Raw genomic sequence first — 23,068 nt, 5'->3', positions numbered from 1 at the left:
ACACTTGACCAATGCAAACTGACTGACCTGATCATCACAAATCAATACAATAACTGACTTAAAATAATACAAGTGATACATTCTTTCATCTTTTTATTACCAGTTACAAAAGATATTGCAAACTCCTTGAAATATAGTTCATAACACTATCATGGTGTAGACACCTTATAAGGAAACACTAAATTTCAACACCATAACGACTGTCAATAATGTTAAATGTATGATCACAAGTCCTTGATCTATGTGCTATATTCTCCTGTGATGAATAGATTTGAACTTTCTTGCATCATATTCTGATAAAAGGTACATTATAATCTAAAGAGTGCATTTTCCTACAAACAAAAGGGGATTGCCAGGTGTGTGTTCCGCTCAGGTTTTGTTGCAGATTATAAATAGATGTGTTTTTTGTCTTAGCAGCCACATGTATAGATATTTGTAGCAAGAGTGTATATTTCGCGGAGAGGTCATTTTACATAGAACGAGTTGATACACTAACTCAATAATTTTAAGGTTTCGATGGAGGCCTTGAGAAACAAAAATCAAACAACACCAAATCATAGAAAGAAAGAGTTGTTTAACATGAAAATTGAACAGCATGTAAAACATGTATATTACTTTACGAAACAAGTGTCAGTATACTGATATAAACATTGAATTCCGGAAAAGGGCTGCCTAAAGGGGCTCCACTTCCGGACAGTTAAACGCCTTTAAAAACTCACCATTTTCAAAGAGCTGTTACACATGTTTGTTTTGATGCATTTGCAATAGCGTGCGAGTGGTGAAATTTCACGTAACAAGGTGGAACATAGTTTTCAGCAATGTTTATCTTTTTTTCTTTACAAATGGCATTCATTTTCAAAGGGAGACAACTTTTTCTCAAAGATTACTTAAAATAATCGGGAAAAGTTGTTTCCCTTTGAAAATGAATGCCATTTGTACTTAAAATAATCAGGAACAGTTGTCTCCCTTTGAAAATGAATGCCATTTGTAAAGAAATAAAGATAAACAATTGCTGAAAACTGTGTTCCACCTTGTTATGCGAAATTTCACCACTCGCACGCTATTGCAAATGCATCAAAACGAACATGTGTAACAGTTCTTTGAAAATGGTGAGTTTTTAAAGGCGTTTAACTGTCCGGAAGTGGAGCCCCTTTTGGCAGCCCTTTTCCGGAATTCAATGTTTATATCAGTATACTGACACTTGTTTCTTAAAGTAATATACATGTTTTACATGCTGTTCAATTTTCATGTCAAACAACTCTTTCTTTCTATGATTTGGTGTTGTTTGATTTTTGTTTCTCAATGCCTCCATCGAAACCTTAAATAAGAAAATTCGCATTCAATACCTTAAAAAGTTACATTATTTCAGGGTCAATGGAAAGGCTTTGAAATTCGAGAAACAGTCAATAAAATACATGCAACAAAACCAACAAATATACTGTAATATGTACCTTTTGTCGCTATTTTATTTATAAGGAATACAGTTGTTAATGTTGATCTTATGCCACTCAATTAAATCCCAACTTAAACCGCTCTAATCTCGGGTCACTGGATGTAAAAATGAAAGTATGTGTGGTCTTACGTTGTTTCAGGTTTTAAATTAAATTTTTTAAATACATTGGTAACTTAAGATGTTTAATTAATTAAGTTAATAGTAGCATGATAAAATAATGACCGGAAACTTACTTTTCTCAATTACAGGAAGCTGTTAATACCGCGAAGAGCTGACAGACTGAAAAAAAAAAATGCACCTTTGTTTACTCACTCACTTTGCTAGGAAAATAGAAAACGCTAGTATTAATGTCAAGTAATTCGTGTCTTAAACGGAAAAACAAACCTATTTATCAAATATTTACAATGGTTTATATTTAAAACACCTGTATTTTCCTCAATAAAATGCGAAGTTTAGTAAACTGCTGTTTCTGAGATTCATATTTCAAGATGTTATATTAAAGATATGACGTGATCTCTATAACTGATTCAGTCTTTAAAATACATAACAAGTCAATGTTCATGAAGTAGATAAACATGTCATTGTGCCATTAAAACTGGTAACAAATTTCCGTACACACTGCCATCAAATCACGTTTGGTATCTAAAGAATCCTTTCATTTTATCACTTTCTTGGATAATCACAGTCAGGTCGTCAAAGGTAACTTCCGTAACATACACGTGTTCTCGTGCTTTTTCAGTTTCTATTTCCGGTGCTTTTTCAGTTTCAATTTCCGGGATTTTAGTTTCCACCGATTGGTCCGTTTCCATTTGTTGCGTCAGGTGTTCTGTTTCAGTTTCAAAGGATGTGTGTTCGTTTGTAAGAATGGGCATGCTTTCATCTTCCTCCTCAATAGGGGGGAATGATTCCTCGAAGAAAGATTTTTCCAGAGACGGACAGCTAGTAGGTTCAATCCAGTCATGATCTATGACCAGAACAGGAGTTTCAAGTTCATCTATCGCTGGAATCGTTGATTCACTAGCGATACTCGACATTTCCGAAAAACTGTTCCGGCGTTCACGGTTTTCGGGGTGGTTTTTTGTTACAGTCATTGTAGAATTTAGGGTTTTATCATTATCAATATGCACGGTGCCCTTCAAACTCTCATTGTCCGAGCTACTCCAGTCATAACCCCAGTCAGCATTTTCAAAATCACCAGTGCGAAACATGTACTTCGCTCGCATTTTGGGATGACAGCCTTTCCCGCCATTTTTGTACAATGTTCCCAGTTGTTTTTGTCTCGGATCGTTCAAGGTGACCTCGTTTTCTTTATCATCCGTAGAATCCATGTCGATTTTCCGTTTCTTTTGTTCCGTATGATTATCCGCCTCATTTTCAAACAAAGTGTCCCCATGCCCGCTCGTGGCATCTGCCTGCCACACGCCGCCATATTTTGACAATGAAATCGGAGACACTTTGTTTTTGTGTTTGTTCAATAGATCATGGGGTGGCGTTCTTGGCTCGTGTTCGCTGTCTGAATCGTAGAAAGGGAGCGGCAGGGACCGGGACTCAGTGATCTGAAACGTAAATATGAAAAACTGAAATATTTAATCATTAAAGGGCATTAGTATCAAAGCTTGACAAGCGCGTTATAAATTTATAGCCTTGATTTTTTTACCATACCTTCAATGACACTTCATGCCTTAATTTATAACACTAATTTATAACATGCCTGTCATATTTTGCAGTTAAGTCATTAGCTCTAACACTTAACATGCGTCTTAGTATACAATGTATATACACGAAACGGAAAACTATTAAAGTTTTAAAGTGTAATCTGCGGTTAAAATTCATCATTTAACTTCCCGCGAAAACGTTTTTCATTTTCTGTACTACATAACTTCCTCCTTCCCATATATAATTTGAAATAATCAAATTTCAATTCTTAAGATGTAAATAAAACACGGAAGTACACTTAAAATTTCGTGTGATTTATTCGAGGCCAGTTAAATCATTAAATCCATTATTATATACCAACTATTTATTCGCTACCAAAACATTTTCTTCCTGCTTGTTTTAAGATATGATCTTGTTATAAATTTTCGCGGTATTTTCCATAATGATTTACTTGACCTGAATTTAGACTGATCAGAATCCGCACATTTTCCAGTTTCATTAGGACAAACTTTACCGATCATCTAGTCTTACATGTAACCCTATTATTCCATGTAGACTCTTATTGTACCTAGTATATCCTTGACAGGTTCATTCGACATACATTATTCAAACTGCAGCATAATGAACTGAACCAAAAGGCAAAGAAGTCATTAGCAAATTGGGGCACCGAAAATAGCAAAAGCATTTTGCATTTAGTGCATCTTTTAGATATAAATGTATTATATGCACTTGAATGCATGTCTTGGTATTGGTGTATTGAATATCAAAACTCGTACATGACTGTGTTTATTAGCCTTGCAGCTATTAACGGGTTTATCGAGTCTCTGCTTTTCTAAGTTGTATCTCTACCCCCGGTCCCCCACCGCCACCCTAACATGTAACAAACGTTGAAGAAGAAATTCGCCGGATGGTTAATGATATGCTACCAACGAGGAGCCGCGAATTTAATCTGGGCACTACTCATAACATGAGGCCCATCAGCCCCTAAAGCACGCTAGCGGAAACATGAAAATACAAGACGCAAAATGACTTCGAAATTCTGATATTTCTTCTCACCAAGTTTGGTGAACATCCATTAAGCAGTTTACTTAAAGTAAAAGAACGCTTTATCTACTGAGCTGTGACTGTCCGAAAATGCATAACCATCAGAGCAAAACTTGAGGTACTAACGGTGAAAGTTAGTCTATCAAGTTCTTGAGAAGTTGTTTAACATGTTTTCAGCTCTGGCGGTCCCTATAAGGTCACCACAGACATTTAAATACAACTGAGAAATGAATCATCTGAACAAAATGGAGAGAGGTTCGTGCAAGAATGCTATGAAACAGGTTAGGTGAAGATCCATTCATGAGAAAAATGCTTAATGTTGTTTTTTTCTATTTCTAGCTCTGGCTGCCCCTAAAAGAGGCCAAATGGAACCATTTTAATAAAACTCGAGTGAGGAACTTAAGGATACTACAGACCAAGTATGAATGGAGATCAATCAACTTGTCCATGAGAAGAATTCGTTTAAATTTATTTATTTATTTGGGTTTTACGGCGCACCAACACAGTATAGGTTATATGGCGCCAAACAGGACTACAAATAGGTGTTCATATTTTTTAGCTCTGGTGAATCCTGCGAAGAACCAAGCGAAACCATGTGAATAAATCTACAAGGATGATATAGGGTATATAGGCTATAAGATCTGTCAAGCGATTCATATGAAGGTGTTTAAAAGTTTTATTTTCTATTTTCAGCCTTGGCATCCTTTTAAAGAGGCCGTGCGGAACTATTTGTGTGAATGTGAGAGAGGACCATACAAGGATGATACATACCAAGTGAAGATCGATCAACTGGTTCATGAAAGTTTTGGCGGCCCATAAAAGGGACCAAGCAAGTGAGTTTTTATTTAAGCCCAAGCTGAACCATTTTAAGGTCCATGCTAGGGAGCTGCAAATCAAGTTTGCTATATTTCTAACCAGTCGTTTAAGAGGCAAAAATACTGAAGTAGGACGACGGAAGATACATCTACACTCATAGCTCACAGTCACAACAACTGATCGCATATCGGTACACATAAACTTCCTTCATAGGACACTTGGTAAATAAGTCTTTGTGGTTTCTTATTATACATGCTGTCAAACCCAAGGACGGGTCAAACGTCAATATAATTCAAAGTCTGTGTGACATAGTGCACTGTATGATGCATTATATGCAACAATGTACCTGGATATGCTTAATTAATACATATATACAGTGCTTGAAGGTTGATTCTGTGGTATAAACAACAAACAATGCTTAATCAATATCGTTTGCCGTTACACTATAAGTAAAATACTGAAGCAATTTTGTCAATATCGTGCTTGATCAGCGACATACTGTCACTTTACGCAGTGCATTTGATAAAAAAAGTGAGAGGCGGATGACTTTTACAAAATATCTGAAAAGGTGCTAGACCGCGTGAGGTCGTGCTTAGAGCAAGCGACAGTTTAAATCAATAACAGTCGTGAATTAATGATTGTACATACCGACGAAAAAGAAACAAAATGATTCTATTGCGATAACGGAATCCCAAAAGAGATTGAGATTTTGTCAAGAACCAAGTTATGTCGGGTTTTTTTTTGGCGGGGGGGGGGGGGGGGGGGGGGGGTGCAAAAAGAATGGGATTTCCTTATTATAACAACTTAATTGGCTTGTTCAACTTACTATTCCTTATCAATTGAAAACATACTACATATAAGAGACGTCTTATAACAATGACGGCATCATGTGTAACGACTGATTTCTCAAATTATACATATGATAGATTTAGTAAACTTTAGCGGAAGTAGATTCTAATAAATAATGCAATGGAACTACAACTGTCAAAGAGGTTTGTGACCGGTGTGAGATCAAGTGAATCCACAACGCCATCGAGCTGCCGATTGCATAATATGCCTCTGGAGGTAGATGCCTTAAGGGTAACTGTTTTGGCGGCAGCAAGGCTCTGCCGAGCTGTACACGACAGCCGGATATTCCCATCTGTATCTACAACTAGTGGTCGAGTATGTATTTTACAAATTAAAGAAATAGCCAAACGAAATACTTTCTTTGTCGAACTCTTTCTTAGATAGATCTAGTCTAGTACCGTTTTTAAAACAAAGCGTGGAAAATTGACGTCTAAGTTAAGATTTGTCCAAAATCGTGGTTCTTTTGAGTTTTCGGACAGATCTCTGGATGGATTTGCTAATTACTACACCTTAACTGGCATGGCAGATTTATTTTCTAATATTTTTCGAACATTTTATTAATCAGTTATTCATTAATATAAATTTATTACTAATAGTTACAGTGACGTCATATAAAATGAGTGTAAATGTTGACATTTCTTTCTTGCGTATCAGACGGGGATTTCCGGTATTTTTATCGGTGCTGGAAAAATCTTACACCCCGGGGTGTAAGATGACTCTCGTGCTGTAAATGACGTATTACGAACTACATATATGTAGCAATTTACATTTTATTTCATAAAAACGGAATAAAGATCCGATACCTTGACAGTTCCTCGTGTTTCCTTAAAGTATATTTCTCGATTCAAAAAACGTTATTTTATCAAAAATTCATAACGTTACGCTTCAACTGATAAAACAAAACCGGGACTAAACATTGTTATTTGTCTTTGAAACGTCATGACGTCTTTCCTGTTTACGGACGTTAGATTCCCGCGCTTTGTTTAAATACGCAGCTAGAAGAAATAGTTCTAAAAAGAAAGCCGTTCGATTGATTTTATTTCTATTTTTATTTCTTTAATATAGTATGCAAGAAAAAGATTCTGTTACCGGTTGTAGGTGCAGATGGGAATATCCGGCTCTCAGGTAACTGTTTACGCGGTTACCCTCGAGGCCGGAAATTCCCATCTGCACCTACAACCGGTGAAAGAATCTTATAATATAGATCTATGTATGATAGTTTTAATGCACTTTAGCATACATATGGGATAAATAAGGACATGGTACAATAAGGACGTATGTGACCGGTCTGAGACAAGCGATGTGAGAACAAACGATAAGATCAAAACCTCAAATTTCGGTCGGGATTTTCATATCCACAGTTCGCGGACGTGGTAGATTCATTGTTTCTGTAGAAACTGTTTTGTAACATTATCTTATTTACCTCACTTCGTCTCCTTTTCTTCTTTCGGCATGCCGCTCTTACCCTACGTGGGTCATATCCCCTGAAAGAAGAAAATACACACTAGATCTAGATCTACAATTATCACACAACCACACAAATAGTTACTTTCTCTTCATTTTATGTTCCTAAACAACAGCTTTTACAGCAATTTAGTGGGGTACCATGGACAGGTCTGAGTACTAGTAAACGTACTCGAATGTCGTTCATAACGAGTTATTTTTAACTGAGGTACATAACTTTGGTCCGGTTGAGTGAAATCACAAACAAAACCACAGCTGCACAACTTCACATGCTGATCAACAATCTCTTAATGTTTCATGACATGGTAAATAGTTTTCTGTGAACCATGCGACACAATCATTTATGCATATTTTTTACTCTCACGGGCCGTAACTCCGATCTGGCCGCAAAACCCTAGGTGAATAATAATTCTATCGCGTGTGATTATTCTATGTTAAATTCTTTTTGAGATATGCACGACACAAATTCGAACGGACGGACAGACATTCGGGAGGACAGGCAAGCCGCCCCCACACCCTCTCCACACAAAAAAACAGAGGGCCATGATGGCCCTATATCGCTCACCTGTTATCATTGCACTTGAGGACAAAAAGGTCCTCAGAAAAAATATCTATGTCCAAAGGACAGTAACAAGAAAGGGACGAAATTTAACCAAAAAGAAAAACAAATTCTAACAAGGTACAGTTATGTCAAAATACACCTAAAAATTGGAGGTACGATCCATGCTGTACCACAGAAAAGTGGTCTCCGTTTTTCCCTACGGCCAATAATAGAAGTTACTAAAAATAAGCTATTTATAGTAACGTAAAAAGAAGGATCTGCCAAATAAATCTGTTGACATAAATGAAATTTCAGATCAGTATCTTCATTAGTTACGGAGATATACCCATTTTAATTTGAGACAATAATAAAATTTCAAATAAGTCCTATAAGTACTTACTGATATAAATCCATTTTGATTACAATAAGCGGAGGTAATCAAATATAAAATAACTCTGGAACCTACGACTGGATCTGATTTGTCATGGAATCCAAGATTTATTGTTGTTGAAGATATTTTGGAAGTTTGTATCAAATGAAACCATAAAAGCAGTCTCTATATGGCTGCAAAAGCCAAAATTGCCAATTTTGAACCTTTAAGGGGCCATAACTCTGGAACCCATGATGGAATCTGGCCAGTTCAAGAAAGGAAACAAGATCTTGTGGTGATACAAGTTGTGTGCAAGTTTGGTTAAAATCAAATCATAATTGAAGCTGCTATTGTGCAGACAAGGTCAAAATAGCTAATTCTGGCCCTTTCAGGGGCCATAACTCTGGAACCCATTAAGGGATCTGGCCGGTTCAAAAAAGGAACCAAGATCTTATGGTGACACAAGTTTTGTGCAAGTTTGATTAAATTCAAATCATAAATCAAGCTGCTATTGTGCAAACAAGGTCAAAATAGCTAATTCTGGCCCTTTCAGGGCACATCACTCTGGAACCCATAAAGGAATCTCGCCAGTTCAAGAAAGGAACCAAGATCTTATGGTGATACAAGTTTTGTGCAAGTTTGGTTAAAATAAAATCATAAATGAAGTTGCTATTGTGCAGACAAGGTCAAAATAGCTAATTTTGGCCCTTTCAGGGGCCATAACTCTGGAACCCATAATGGAATCTGGCCAGTTCAAGAAAGGAACCGAGATCTTATGGTGATACAAGTGGTGTGCAAGTTTGGTTAAAATAAAATAATAAATGAAACCACTAGCGTGCAGACAAGAAATTGTTGACGGACGGACGCACGGACTGACGACGGACGAAGGGTGATCACAAAAGCTCACCTTGTCACTATGTGACAGGTGAGCTAAAAACAAAACAAATGTAGCAAAAAAAGAGTTAATTGCAACTCATTTCATTCCTCTTGGCAATGGAATGGCGGAAATAGGTTAACGGATTAGAAACTGCACGAACACTTATTACGTCATACCGTAATGAGACTACAAATGTACCTTTGTTTTTATAAAGATGTACTTGTATTTATCTCCGGGCAGGTTATAATTCATTTATTACCGATCTTAATCGAAGCCAGTCATTTCAAAGATTGAAAAATGCTGCTATTTAACATCTGTTTGAATATTAGAAGGTAATGGGTTACACCAACTTTGGTTTAACTGATATATTTATTGTTTACATTCAAGTCTTTACTTAATAAAGTTATCTATTTTTTTTTTTGTTATCTTGGAACACCAGCGTGTGACCTAGAAATGAACTTAATCAAGCACCGCAGTGAAATTCCTCTCTTGAAGGTATTCGATCCTACAGTCTTAAAGATCGAACTAAAATGGCTGTATTGACAGATCGTTAGATTAGAAATAATATACCGAAAACACTTCCGGGAACAATATAGTAATTTAACATCTGGCATGATTCATTGCGCATTCAGGCTTAATAAACTTTCCACAACATCACGCGTACGCGCAGCTAAAAATTCTTCTTCGCTGATGGTGTTATATTGTTTTGAAGTAACCATGACATTTAAAAAACAAAAACGTTTAAATGTTAATTGTTTAAAGTATTAAAACTATAAACAATGAAATTGCACCTGCTTCTTCATAAATAAATCTAATAATTAATTCATAAATAATTCGGCAAGCAGAACCATGTTTTGTTATATTGGAAACAATTGGTAACATGTTTGATTAGTAACCCAATACAATGTAAACAGTATCACAATAACGACCAATTTCCATTCTCGTTACATGTGAAGAACCGATACACGGCCTTGGCATAACGTTTCATTGATAGAAGAACCCGGTTAATAGAAGTAAACATGTTTATTCGCTACGGAGTTCACTGAAGGGTAATCTTGATAAGAAATATTTATCTTAAGAATTATAAGAATCATTTTTCATTTTTCACTTGGATGTTTAGACCTTCTGGACATTTTGTTATGCCATTAAATTAAAAAAAAATTATTAAATCAACATTCGTTTTTACGCTTACTAATTTGAATATTTCATTTACACCACCATCCGCCTTGTTTTTGCATTAAAGTACACTGTTCATTGTCCTACTCATTAATTCTTAGACATGGGAAATTCCATTTTACCTACATCTTTAAAACAAAGAGAGCCATGTATCGCTCACCTGATGTACTTCTTACCTCCAGATAACCTAATATCTAACCTGGCCAAAATTTCATCAATTAAAGCAAACATTCCGAAAAATACCAAGTTTCACCTCTAGAGTGCTAATAGTAAAATTTTTGACGATGCATGACGGACACTTGGGATCACAACAGCTCACCTTGAGCAACTTGTGCTCCAGCGATCAAAATACATCTATTTTCATCAACACATTTTATTTTCAAACGTTTCTTACTAAACTGTACTTAGTGGTATTGTCTTCGTAACAGTCTTTTCTTATATAATTCGTACCTCAATTCTGTTGAAACCTACTTTTTTCCTTCAAATATCTACATATTTTTTGTACTTTTCTCACTTTTATTTTAACTGTTGTTATGTTTCAATTCCTGTAATTGAAAGTACATGGTTTAATGCTTTTGAAACTGCAATAACTGCTTTCTAAAAGTAATCCGTTTTCCCTAGCTTTTCCCATATGAGTTTTTGCGGTTGTTCGTACTATAAGCTCAATTTTATCTTCTGATATTGCCTAGATACTTATACTTTTCATAGTACTACATACTGTTTAAAATTTTCATGCGGCTAGGTTAAGTTTGTACTTTAATTTATTAATGTCTTTGGTTTCACCGTCTTTGTATACATTTTTTTAACTGAAATTTAAATTGTGATTAAACGAACACATGTTATATAGACCAACAGTATCCAAATATGAGCCGTGCCATGAGAAAACCAACAGAGTGGGTTTGCGACCAGCATGGATCCAGACCAGCCTGAGCATCCGCGCAGTCTGGTCAGGATCCATACTGTTCGCTAATGGTTTCTCTAATTGCAATAGGCTTTGAAAGCGAACAGCATGGATTCTGACCAGACTGCGCGGATGTGCAGGCTGGTCCGGATCCATGTTGGTCGCAAACCTACTATGTTGGTTTTCTCATGGCGCGGCTCATATTATGTTATCCTCGTTAAATAAACGTATCATCACAATAATAATTATTTTCATTAACCGTTCTTTAGAAACAATGCTTCACTCTGCTATGTGTACTGTAAATACAGATAGCCAGGTTCTTTGAATGGTTTTCTAGAATTAGAGCGGACATTTTCCCCACGCGAGAACAAGGCGATTGGCGAAAGGTCATTATGTTTTGTTACATTGTTACTATATATAGCATGATATTAACTCTGAAGCATGCTACTTGTGACATTGACTTTGAATGTATGAACCACTTCTCCTCATGCTTTTAAAGTGTGTAGCGTTTCACTGGAATTCCTTAAATCGTTTAGAAGTTAATATCGCAGGCTAAGGTATCCTCTATTACGGCGTGATTATTGTTTTATTCGAAAACACAGTACGGTCATGCATCTTTAGGCCTGGTTACTGTTATTTATCGAAAAGCTATTTTCAGCGTAGTTATTTTTTTGTCGAAAACTTGGTACGTGCATGTTTCTCCTACCGTGGTTATTGTTTTTATCGAAAACCTAGTGCGGCCTTGCATCTTTTATCGTGACTTATGGTAGTCATCCATAAACTGACAGTTCCATGTTAATGGTCTTGTTTTAAATTTGAAATATCCGAAACTTTGATGGAAAAAAAGTCTTTGCACATTAGTCCATGGGTAACTTACATTTAATTTTGCTTTAATATTTATTCTGCTTCCGCTTACTGATGTTACTTAATCGGCAGTTGCACCTGTCTCATACATAAACAGATATCATTATCAAAAAGCAAAATATACTTTTGAATAATGCTATCAAATTTCAATACTGCTGCATGATACAGCAAGAAACACGCATAAAGCCATATACCAGCTAAATAAATCTTGTCATTTTGCCAATATCTGTACTTTTATATGTACTTTCGGCAATTTTTAACGACAAGAGCTTAGTTTTAAGATTTCCAAAATATAGTACTATAACATTGAATACTGTTATAATAGATATACGTTAAAAGGCACTTCACATATGAAGGCATCCACTCAGGACACCGAATCTGATCAAACGGACAGAGCGAGGGAAAGCCCTAAGAACAGACTTTAAGGTCTGTTTCTTTAACGTGTCTAATGTATAAGAACGATGCGCGCAAAGTCGTCTTTGCTGGGAAGAATCAGTACTGGGTTCTTAATTTGGCTGGAGAAGCTCAAGAGCATCTTAGAAGTTTCCATCACCTGGACCGGGATTCTAACCCAGAACCTCTGAATTGATAGTTAAGCGTGTTACCACGAGACCACCAGGCCAGTTATAAAATATCATCAACATATCCTTTTTACGTATGTCTGTAAAAGTGTAATTACTCTGTACTAACAAGATAGCTTTTATAAAATGAAAGTACATCAGTATACAGTAAATCTCAATACCATTTAGCATCAAAGAGACATTTATTTTACAGACATAGCGAATCACGATATCTATATACCATTTTCGTACAGTTCTAAAAGCCTCAAGAGCACTTAGAATTTCCCTACTGGCCGGGATCGAACAACCTCGAAATTGAAGTCAGCGTGTTCACGAGACACCAGCAGTATAAAATACCACACATACCTTTTACCGTATGTCTGTACAGGTATTACTCTGTACTAACAAAGCTTTTATAAAATCAAAGGAATAGTAACAGTAAATTAAACCATTTAGCACAACAGAGACATTTACTTACAGACAGCGAATCACGATATCTATATACCATTTTGCGTCAGTCAAAGACCCTCAGGATTGTTTTCACTCATAAATGTCATATTCACTCTGATCTATAGCGTCTTCTGTTACGGTTATATTTGGTAATATTTTTAGCCGGCTAATTAGACTGCGTCACTGCGGTTGATTGGAAAAAGTATTGAATATCAAACGGAAACTGACAAAAACAGACATTTTTTTTTCTGTAGAAAAAGTACACCAGACCCAATAACACTTGGTGACACTAGTGGGTGTGATTTTTTATAGTTCAATTGAAGTTGGTAACCTTTCTCATTTAAATGAGCATTTGAAAGAGAACCTTGAAAAGACAGACAAGCCCTACGTGACTGCATGTTCATGTCTCGGTTCCATAAGCGTCTGAGCAAAATGAACTCCTACATATGACGTATTTTAAAACTTTGTTTTTGTAAAAATGGTATTTGTTAAAACTGATGGCACGAGATTTGAAAAATACAGCAAGATATATGACCATAGGACGCTGGAGCCCCCCACTTCCTGTATGTTACATGCAAAACTTAAATCTTAATATTACCAAGGGTTGTGGGGGTAATTCATCGCGAGAGGGGGTGAATATAAGAGAGATACTGAAAGAGTGATTGTTATCCGTTTTTCTTTTTAGGGGAGGAATGGGATAGGAGGTAGGTGTGTGTGTGAAGGGATGGTAAATCCCAATTAAAACCCAAGATGCACAACTTTACACCCTGAACAACATTCATTTCGGTTCTTGGCTTCATGCCAACTAGTCAAGGGCCATAACGCTGAAATCTCAAACAAAACACTAGGTGCATAACTGCATATGCTGAATAATATTCCTGTGAGATTTCATATCTCTAGGCCAATTATGTTTTTAGATATGACCAACTAAAATTCCGATGGATCCGGACAGACGGAAGAACAGGTATACGGATAAGAGTCAATCGAAGTGACCTTCGCGGTTCAAAAATGGTGAGAGGGAGGGATATAAGAAACATTGTTTCTAGGGAAGTGAATAGCGCGTTGTAAATTACTGGTGAAATTCTGAACTATAATTATGTTAAAGTGATTTTCACTTGTTTTTGTTATATCTATCAATGTCAAATGGCATTCTGAAGAATACTAAAATTTTGTATCTCTGGAATGAGTAGCTTTATTCCGTCTGGCGATATTCTACTGTATTAGTCAGAAACGTTACTCACAATTATACATTCACTCTTCCGTACTCGCAATTAAGCTTTGGCCTAAATTAGTCAACACACTGAATCATTATAGACTGTCTGCGAATTAGACTGACACTGTAATCAATAGGGAACATTGCGGTCATAAATGGACAGACTTTGTGTTTCTTCTTCTTAAATAGATCAACACTTGGTACATTTATCTCTTTAATTGACGCGACGAGACATGAGACTATTGTAACATTAATATGTACTGTGCCATATATGTGTAATCAGAATTTTTAATGAATATCGAATATTGTTTTGACGCATCGTTTTGATTTATTGCTTAATAAAATATTCTTTTCCCTTCATGTACTTCTTGTAAGATTTTAACAATGGTGTTGTGGAGAAATGGTTTGATTAATAGTTTTTGCAGTAACAAACACAATATTTTTAAAATTTGTATATCACAAACGCATAAAAACTGAGTGAAGAACGATTGTTGTTGTTTTTGTTTAGTTTAACGTCGCACCGACACAATTATAGGTCATATGGCGACTTTCCGGCTTTGATGGTGGAGGAAGCTCCCAGATGCCCCTCCGTGCATTATTTCATCACGAGCGCCGGGGCAGCTGGGTAGAACCACCGACCTTCTGTAAGTAAGCTAAATGACTTCCTCACATGAAGAATTCAATGCCCCGAGTGAGGCTCGAACCCACATCGTTGAGGGACAAGTGATTTTAAGTCAGCGACCTTAACAACCCGGCCACGGAGGCCCGCTGAGTGAAGAATGAGATTATGTGTACCATTAGTAACATTTTACCCACATACTCATTTCTGCTCTGTCAAATGTTGAAACAAATGGTATTAAACTCCACGCAATTATACACCAGTGATAATAATACTGAAGACCAAAGAATTATATAATACTTACTCTTCGTCGAACTGTTTTATCAAGGAAGCATCCAAAATATTTTCTCTCGGCTCCCATGTACAGTGTCTGTAAATAAAAAACCTAAAGTTTATATTTTAATAATGCATTATGCTGCAATCAATGTAGTTATGTTTTAAAGATGCCTCTTACAATAGTTTCTACACTATGAGGGAAAGAGCATAACTATAATCTGCAGAATCTTGTATACTAGTTTCGGGCTTCATCATAAATGTAACCAAACGCATAGTATGTCTGGGTGGTACTGGAACTCTACATATGAGCCGTGCCATGGGAAAACCAACATAGTGGGTATGCGACCAGCATGGATCCAGACCAGCCTGCGCATCCGCGCAGTCTGGTCAGGATCCATGCTGTTCGCTAATAGTTTCTCCAATTCCAATAGGCTTTAAAAGCGAACAGCATGGAGCCTGACCAGACTGCGCGGATGCGCAGGCTGGTCTGGATCCATGCTGGTCGCATACCCACTATGTTGGTTTCCCATGGCACGGCTCATATTACGTCACGGAGTAGCTTCTGCATGAAAATGCAGGAGTCCGCTACCAGACTCTTTTGTCGTCCGATCGTTCTTCCTTCGTGCAAAGCACGAAAGAAACTATTGTCAGAGATAAATGTGTTACCTGTATAAAACATTATGCGAACCACCGTAAGGACACTAGAGACTGTCCCAGCTATACTCTAATACACTTGTTTACCCTAAAACATTTGTTTACATGTTATTGTACATCTAACCTAACACACTGGTCTAAGATTTCAACCCGGACTTCTTATCTAATTCGATCACCCCCGTTCAATAACAAGTAACAAACCTGTAACAAAGTGCGATATAGATATATGACTCTTAACGACCCAAACGAATTACCAAATTACAAATGTGAACAAACATGTACGCGGATCTACCCGTAAACATCCTTGTGATTTGCGACAAGAACAAATGAGATTACAATCAGTTCACAAACCCTATGCCTTTACGAGGTGACTGGGTATTTTTCTTTCTACATTTTACTCTTACATAAGCGTATTTTGTTGGAAAAGCGAAAATCAAAGACTTACGCCTACTTAACATTTTTGAAAATGGAGTCATTATCATACTAATTGCTAAGGTTCATCACTACGTGGGAAAAGTTCAATATTTCAACAACCATCACAAGTATGTGACATCATTAAAACTAAAATTTTAAACAAAATCTTGCACTTATTCATTGCATTGATAGGCTACAGGAAGGCCTTAGCAATCATTGTCTATTTCTTTTTTATTTTATTAAAACATTCACAATAGCAAGGCTTACGCGACGTGGGTTTTCGTCTGTAAAACCATATTATATAACCATTTAAAAAAAACACGTATAGATAGACAAAAAATGCACTTAAATACATAACTGTACATGATTAGACGGATTTATCTTGTTCGATGGTGATAAAAAAAAACCTACTTGTTTACGTTGTTCATGCATAACCTCAGCTGAAAGTTGAAGGCGAGTTTAAAGGTTCAGAATAGTCCAGCGTTCATTGATCATGTTGATTTCACATGTAATCTTATAAACGCACGCCATTGTACGTAACAATCACCCAATACATCGAAAAAAAAGCTGTTATATAGTATATAGATTGTATTGTTGTTGTTGTAATATAGATTGTATTGGCTACAAAGGAATGGTCTTCAGATATGATGAATGGCCAGACTGACGTCACAGTTCGTCAAACAGACGTGGTAAACAGGATGTAAACATACGTCTAATTGAAAAACCGTATTACCGTTTGCATCAATTTCATCATGCATGCCTTGAAATATGCTGTTTTTCATTTAATATTAACCAAACTTCTGACAATGAAAATATAGCGTTACCTAGGAGTATAATTAATTATCTCTTCATTATTAAACATATTGATCCAGACATAAAATAGAAAAAAAGAGATAAAATTCTAGTTTTATTGTATAAGTTCCTTTGTTTTCAAAACAGAGCCACTGCCCTTTTTGGCGCCAAAATGCTAATAGAAAAAAAGCAAAAATGCCATATGGAGTATAGGAATTCAATATTCCGAGGCATTTCTGCGATTGTCTCATGTTGAATTTTACGAGTTTATTAAATTTGCATCCATACGCGACATCTGGCTTTTTAATTGGATTTTTAATGTAGAAATCGATTCCAGATACACTGAACGCAACATGTTACAACAAACGTATCCTGCGCGAAAAAAAATGACAAAAGGTGATATTTATGTATGCTAGTAGTTACTTTATTTCTTTTCCAAATATATTCATAGCCCATAGATATCGCGGAACAATAGCAACTATAGTTATTTTGTATACGAAAATTCCATCATGCCATTGTTGGTTATTCCAAAGGACTTTCCCGGATTTCCGTATTAAGGTGAACTGGGTAGTGTCCGGGATCGAGTAAAACGTACTAGAACGCTTCCTTTCAGAACAGGATATGTTTTACTAAAATTCATGCAGAGGAACTTTCAGAAAATTTGATACACTGAAAACGCACGACAAATGGCAAACTTAGCTATGTTTACGCACATAGTGCGACACTCGTGTTATTCATTACAATTAATTCTAAACAACACGTTAATTAAACCCCATCATATTTAATTAATGAGCTTACGTAATGTTTTAATCAAAAACGCAACAAATCGCTTATATTTGTTAATGAAATTGTTACAGGGTCATATATGATTAATGTACGCGTGGTTACAACAGTGCAATTTATACATGTACTTAAGTAAATCTACAAATTTCGTGTTTCGAAATAATTACATCATTTAGAAATATATGTAATCACAGACGTCATACGCAACTGAAAATGGGGTAATTGACATAAATACTCACGTTTACAATACTATATTACCTCGACCGTATTTAGAGGTCATGCAAGAAGAAAACGATTTTAAAATTTAGATCTATGTGCTTTACCATATCATATATATTAACGAAAGCGTATTTTTCAAACAACGTTGTGACAAAATCTCAAACTTTAAGCGTTTTTGTCAATTATGGCGTGCTTTCAATTACAATTTGATGTCCTGATTTTTTATAGCACGAAGACTTTTTAAATATCACCGTCCCGAAAAAAAAAGGGAAAGCAATACGCATTTAATTACTGCGAAAGCATCAGTTTAAGAGCTAAGCATCATTGAATATACTAAGAAAGTGATTACAACCACAACCACATCTCGGTGACCTTACTATATTAGAAATATGTTATTTATGACATCGTTTGTAGTTTTTGTGCTAAAAGATGTTAGCAAACGTAATAAATAGATAACGTAAAAGATTCCATGCGGGGGCAAGAACCTAATACTATTGATATTAAAATCTCATATTATATCCAGCACGGAGGCAAGCATTCAAGGAAATATTGCTGTACGTGCAATAAAACATCCAATACCGTGTTTTCCAGTAATGTCACGGAATGCCTGTCAAATATAACCTGAAACAGGGTTCTAGTAATTGATACAAGCAGTTGCACTTTATTGCAGGATCTGATACGACTTTCTAAGTAAACAAAGTTCACAGCCGGCATGCAGTATAAACAACAGCAGTTAAAGATCGATACAAACAGCGCAATAATGATTCATTACAGCTTCCCACTTTCTTACTTATTACATATTTAACTGAGTTTAGACACAAATCATCTTAACATCGCTCTATTAATGGAAGGCCGGCGGGGAATTCTCAGTTAACATTTCGTCGAGATTAATACAGAATGAATGTGGCATCAAAATCAGACTTCTTGTTTTCACATATCAATAATTATGACGCAGTTAATTCTGAAACAGTTCTAGGTCTTAAATTTATGCGCAATATCATGTGTCATTACTTTCAAGTTTGAAGTGAATCTAAAATAGATTCGCCGTAAATCTGCGTTATCGATTGCCGTTGGAAGAGTCCTTAATTATCAAAAATAAAATATCTATCATAAATTAACTAGCTAGCACGAGTAAGGTAACACAGTGCGGCAAAACACAATGAAACTGGAATCGGAATATACGTGGGTAATATATCCGGTTTTACACCAATTTTCAGCAGAATTTGAGTTATGTAACGGCGGTCTGTTAACCTAACTACTGTGTAACTCCGTTTGTGTATTTCATTTGTATAATATATGTAACGTCGGGCAGTTGACATAAACAGTGTGTTCTCCGCATGTAACCGACAGCTTCCTCACATGAGTCAGAGGTAGAATAGGGAAAGGAATGACTTCACATACATGTATACAGGAGTTTTAAGCATTATATACGAGTTTCCTCTATGCTAATAAAATCAAGTATCTTTAAATATACATTAGTCACTTCCATAATGTTTACTCATGTGCTTTTTTTTTCTTTCTAGAGTGATCGGAACATTATAGTACATCATATGAACTCTGTAATATGCTCAGATCTCGGATATATTGATCCCTATTAAATGAATGATTCAGTAGACAACGTCGAGATATCATTGGCATAAGTTTAGTATCTAATATATGTATATACTGTGATTAAATATCTCAATGTATCACTGTCAAATTAGAAGTTATTCTCCTAACCATTTATTCTGCTATCTGTTTATTTCAAACATCAACTTGGTTTTTTTTTTAATTTCATTTATAATGGCGTATGGTCAAACAAAATTGTTAAACACGCTAAAATGATTTAATATGACGGGACGTTAAACTTTGTAACTAACGAAAAAAAAAGAGAACATATCCGGAAATATTATACCCAAAGAAACTGGAAAATACGTAGGCGTTTCAATATCATATAAGAATTACATCACACAGGTCAATTTATATTTCAAATATGAAATAAATTGCAATGCCGATTGGGCGTAAGCCAAATACGGTTACATTTTTTTCAGGGTTATTATAATTATACACCTTCAAATTATTATCAGAAAGAACAGTCTAAAAATGCCACGTCAGTTTTTAGAGAATTTGTCGCAACAACGCGCACCAATCGCTTCATTTAAACAAAATCGCATAATACATTAACAGCAAATATCTGAAAAGGCGCAATAGTACAATAGGCTACGCCGATCAAGCCGCCCACAAACTGTAGCTTTAATCAGTACGAAAAGCAGTTTTGTCATAAATTTTGACATACAGTAGTACAATCCTAAATCCAAATATATATGTCCCACTTGAAACTGAATCATGTATTCCCGGAATACGAATCTTCATTTCCGGTAATAACAAAACTTCAGGAAAACTTGTTTTTATTACCAGAGCAACAAACTTTCATAGCCAAAGTAATTCTAAGAACTTTTACCAGCCCTCACGTGGTCTCTTTACTTTCTATATATATATACCGATGACCGACATTCAAATGATGATGACATGTTTGATATTTTACCTTGTCGGATATCCTTTCCATTTTACCAGGTATTCAAGATTTCCCTGAAAAGAAACAAGAAACTTAATTGGTGGTTTATTGAATTTATATATGTGGCAAACGAAATTTTACAGTTAGGAGATAGGTGGTAGGCCGTGTCTGAGGGTCGCGAATTCCTGTACGAATCCGCTTGAATGATCCAAACTTACGGTTCCCCGCGAAACCCTACTCGGCCTTTACACATCTCAACTGCAGACACGTGTATTCATGTATTTTTGTAACCAGTGTGCTTCAACAATTAAATTTCTACAGTAAGCATTTCAATGAATTACCTACGTGACATTTAACCCTTCCCACCATACCGACGGCCCCATCGCGTACTGTAGATACAAAATGATATTCCCACCTTGAACATCGGTACTAAACACTTGAATGCGAAACGTTAATCTTACATATATTCAGTTCAAATGCAATGATATCTTATATCACAAGCCGGAAAATATTGATCAGTTTTACACGTTATATAAGTTATAAAAACCACATAGCTGTATATAGACAAAATACACGTATCTACCATGAAACCTTATAAAACAGAAACTGTGTGTTTCTAAAAAGGAAATGACATCATATGCAAGTCAGCAGATACAGTGCTGCTTTCATTTGCACATATGATGGTAATCTATAAATGGTTTCGTAGGAGAAGATCGTGCACTTTCACATGTATATCAGGTTTTAGTACTAATATATATATAATCATGCTTTTGGGTGTGTTCGAATCTTTAAACTAATCAAGGCAATTTTAACAGAAAGTAAACAGAAAGAAAAGAAAAGAGAAATTAACAAGATACTTAAAAAATCTAATACATTGATTATTATGCACAATTTCTGCCGATGTTGAAATGTCAAACATGTACACAGTACAAGTACCATAAAGGCATATTCGTAGATATTTACAAAATTAATCATATTCGTTTCTATTACGCAGGAAAATAACACGGAGAAACTAAATACATGTAAAAGTATGGATGCATTTTATTGAACCTAAGCGTATAATGTATATACAATATTGTAACGGTTAAGGTTTAGGAGTATATCACCAAAACACAGAAATATTTTATAAACGAATAACATCGTTACCAATATCTTACCTGACCATTACATGTTCTGCCGTACTGTCCCGTACTGAAAATATTCTGAAAAAGTTGTCCCCCTTTGAAAATGAATGCCATTTGTAAAGAAATAAAAATAAACAATCGCTGAAAACTGTGTTCCACCTAGTTATGTGAAATTTCAACATTCGCACGCTATTACAAATGCATCAAAACAAACATGTGTAACAGTTCCTTGAAAATGGTAAGTTTTTAAAAGCGCTTGACTGTCTGGAAGTGGGGACTGTTTAAACAATTCTTTTTTCGGAATTCAATGCTTATATCAGTACACTGACACTTGTTTTGTAGAGTAATATAAGTAATATACACGCTATCATTACAAAAACAACACAACAAGTGTCAGTATACTAAAATAAACATTGAATTCCGAAAAAAAGACTTCCTAAATGGGACCCACTTCCGGGCAGTCAAACGCCTTCAAAAACTCACCATTTTCAAAGAACTGTTACACATGTTAGTTTTGATTCATTTGCAATCGCATGCGAGTGTTGAAATTTTACATAATTAAGTGGAACACAGTTTTCAGCAATTGTTTATTTTTATTTCTTTACAGATGGCATTCATTTTCAAAGGGGGACAACTTTTTCAGAATATTTTCAGTACGGGACAGTACGGCAGAAACATGTAATGGTTAATTAAAATATTGGTAACGATGTTATACGTTTATAAAATATTTCTGTGTTTTGGTGATATACTCCTAAACCTTAAACACTATGGCGACTTCACCATACCGGCGTTTTTATTCTCCAATAACTCAGTAAATAAGCATTGTCATTTAAAAATAATTATACACATTACAGATATATGATTTAACAATAAAATGAAACATGTCTTACCTTCCTGCGTCTCTTCTTTTTGATATAATCTGCGATAAAAACACGATCCGCCATCGTAGCAGCTTCGATATAATAACTATCGACCAGCCGATGATTTCGTGACGCAGTAAATGATACGCAGCTTGTAAACAAACTATTGCGCATGCGCAATGACGTCAGGTGTTAATATTTAATGATTCGTGGTTTCTATTTATTTTTATCAAACAGTAATGAAGTCGTTCTATCGGAACATTATAAAACATATATTGCATGTCTATTTTTAGCTTCTTTTCCCTTCATTTATAATAGCTATTATTAGATATTTTTATCACGCTATTTATTGCTAAATCCATTATACAGTTGAATCATCTACCCAGTTGAATCATTTATCCGTTTTAATATTTTAACCGTTTGACAATCACTACAAACTATCAATTAATTTGACACCTTGAGATAAAATATATTGTTTATGTAGGAGTCAAAACAGGTTGCAAATTTGCTAGGTAACACTGCTAGTATGGATCAATTATTAATTTGGTTTCCCAGCAGTTTTTCTCCAGTTAGATACATGTACATAAATTACTCATTTA

The 23,068-nt window shown here is 35.6% G+C and overlaps 1 protein-coding gene across 1 annotated transcript; it reads right to left on the bottom strand.

The window, feature by feature from the left end:
- Positions 1–78: 78 nt before the first annotated feature.
- LOC123564326 (uncharacterized) lies at positions 79–22,657 on the bottom strand. Its single transcript, XM_045357826.2, has 5 exons — positions 22,500–22,657; positions 20,516–20,559; positions 15,158–15,223; positions 7,242–7,302; positions 79–3,009 (listed from the first exon to the last, which is right to left on the bottom strand). Exons 1-5 carry the CDS (start codon positions 22,641–22,643, stop codon positions 2,083–2,085), a joined length of 1,242 nt encoding a protein of 413 aa, XP_045213761.1. The 5' UTR covers positions 22,644–22,657; the 3' UTR covers positions 79–2,082.
- Positions 22,658–23,068: the final 411 nt, after the last annotated feature.

The sequence above is a fragment of the Mercenaria mercenaria genome, chromosome 2 (assembly GCF_021730395.1).
Source record: "Mercenaria mercenaria strain notata chromosome 2, MADL_Memer_1, whole genome shotgun sequence".
NCBI classification, from domain to species: Eukaryota; Metazoa; Mollusca; class Bivalvia; order Venerida; family Veneridae; genus Mercenaria; species Mercenaria mercenaria.
The sequence above is the reverse complement of the archived record's forward strand: the minus strand, read 5'-3'. Positions and strand labels throughout refer to the sequence as shown.

What these genes read in the sequence shown, in the direction of transcription:
- LOC123564326 (XM_045357826.2), bottom strand. Translation starts at nt 22,643, where the DNA reads ATGCGCAATAGTTTGTTTACAAGCTGCGTATCATTTACTGCGTCACGA. An exon ending in AAAAGAAGAGACGCAGGAAG is followed by an intron (nt 20,560 to 22,499) that starts GTAAGACATGTT and finishes GTTTCTTTTCAG; the next exon opens with GGAAATCTTGAATACCTGGT. An exon ending in TGGAAAGGATATCCGACAAG is followed by an intron (nt 15,224 to 20,515) that starts GTAAAATATCAA and finishes TTTTATTTACAG; the next exon opens with ACACTGTACATGGGAGCCGA.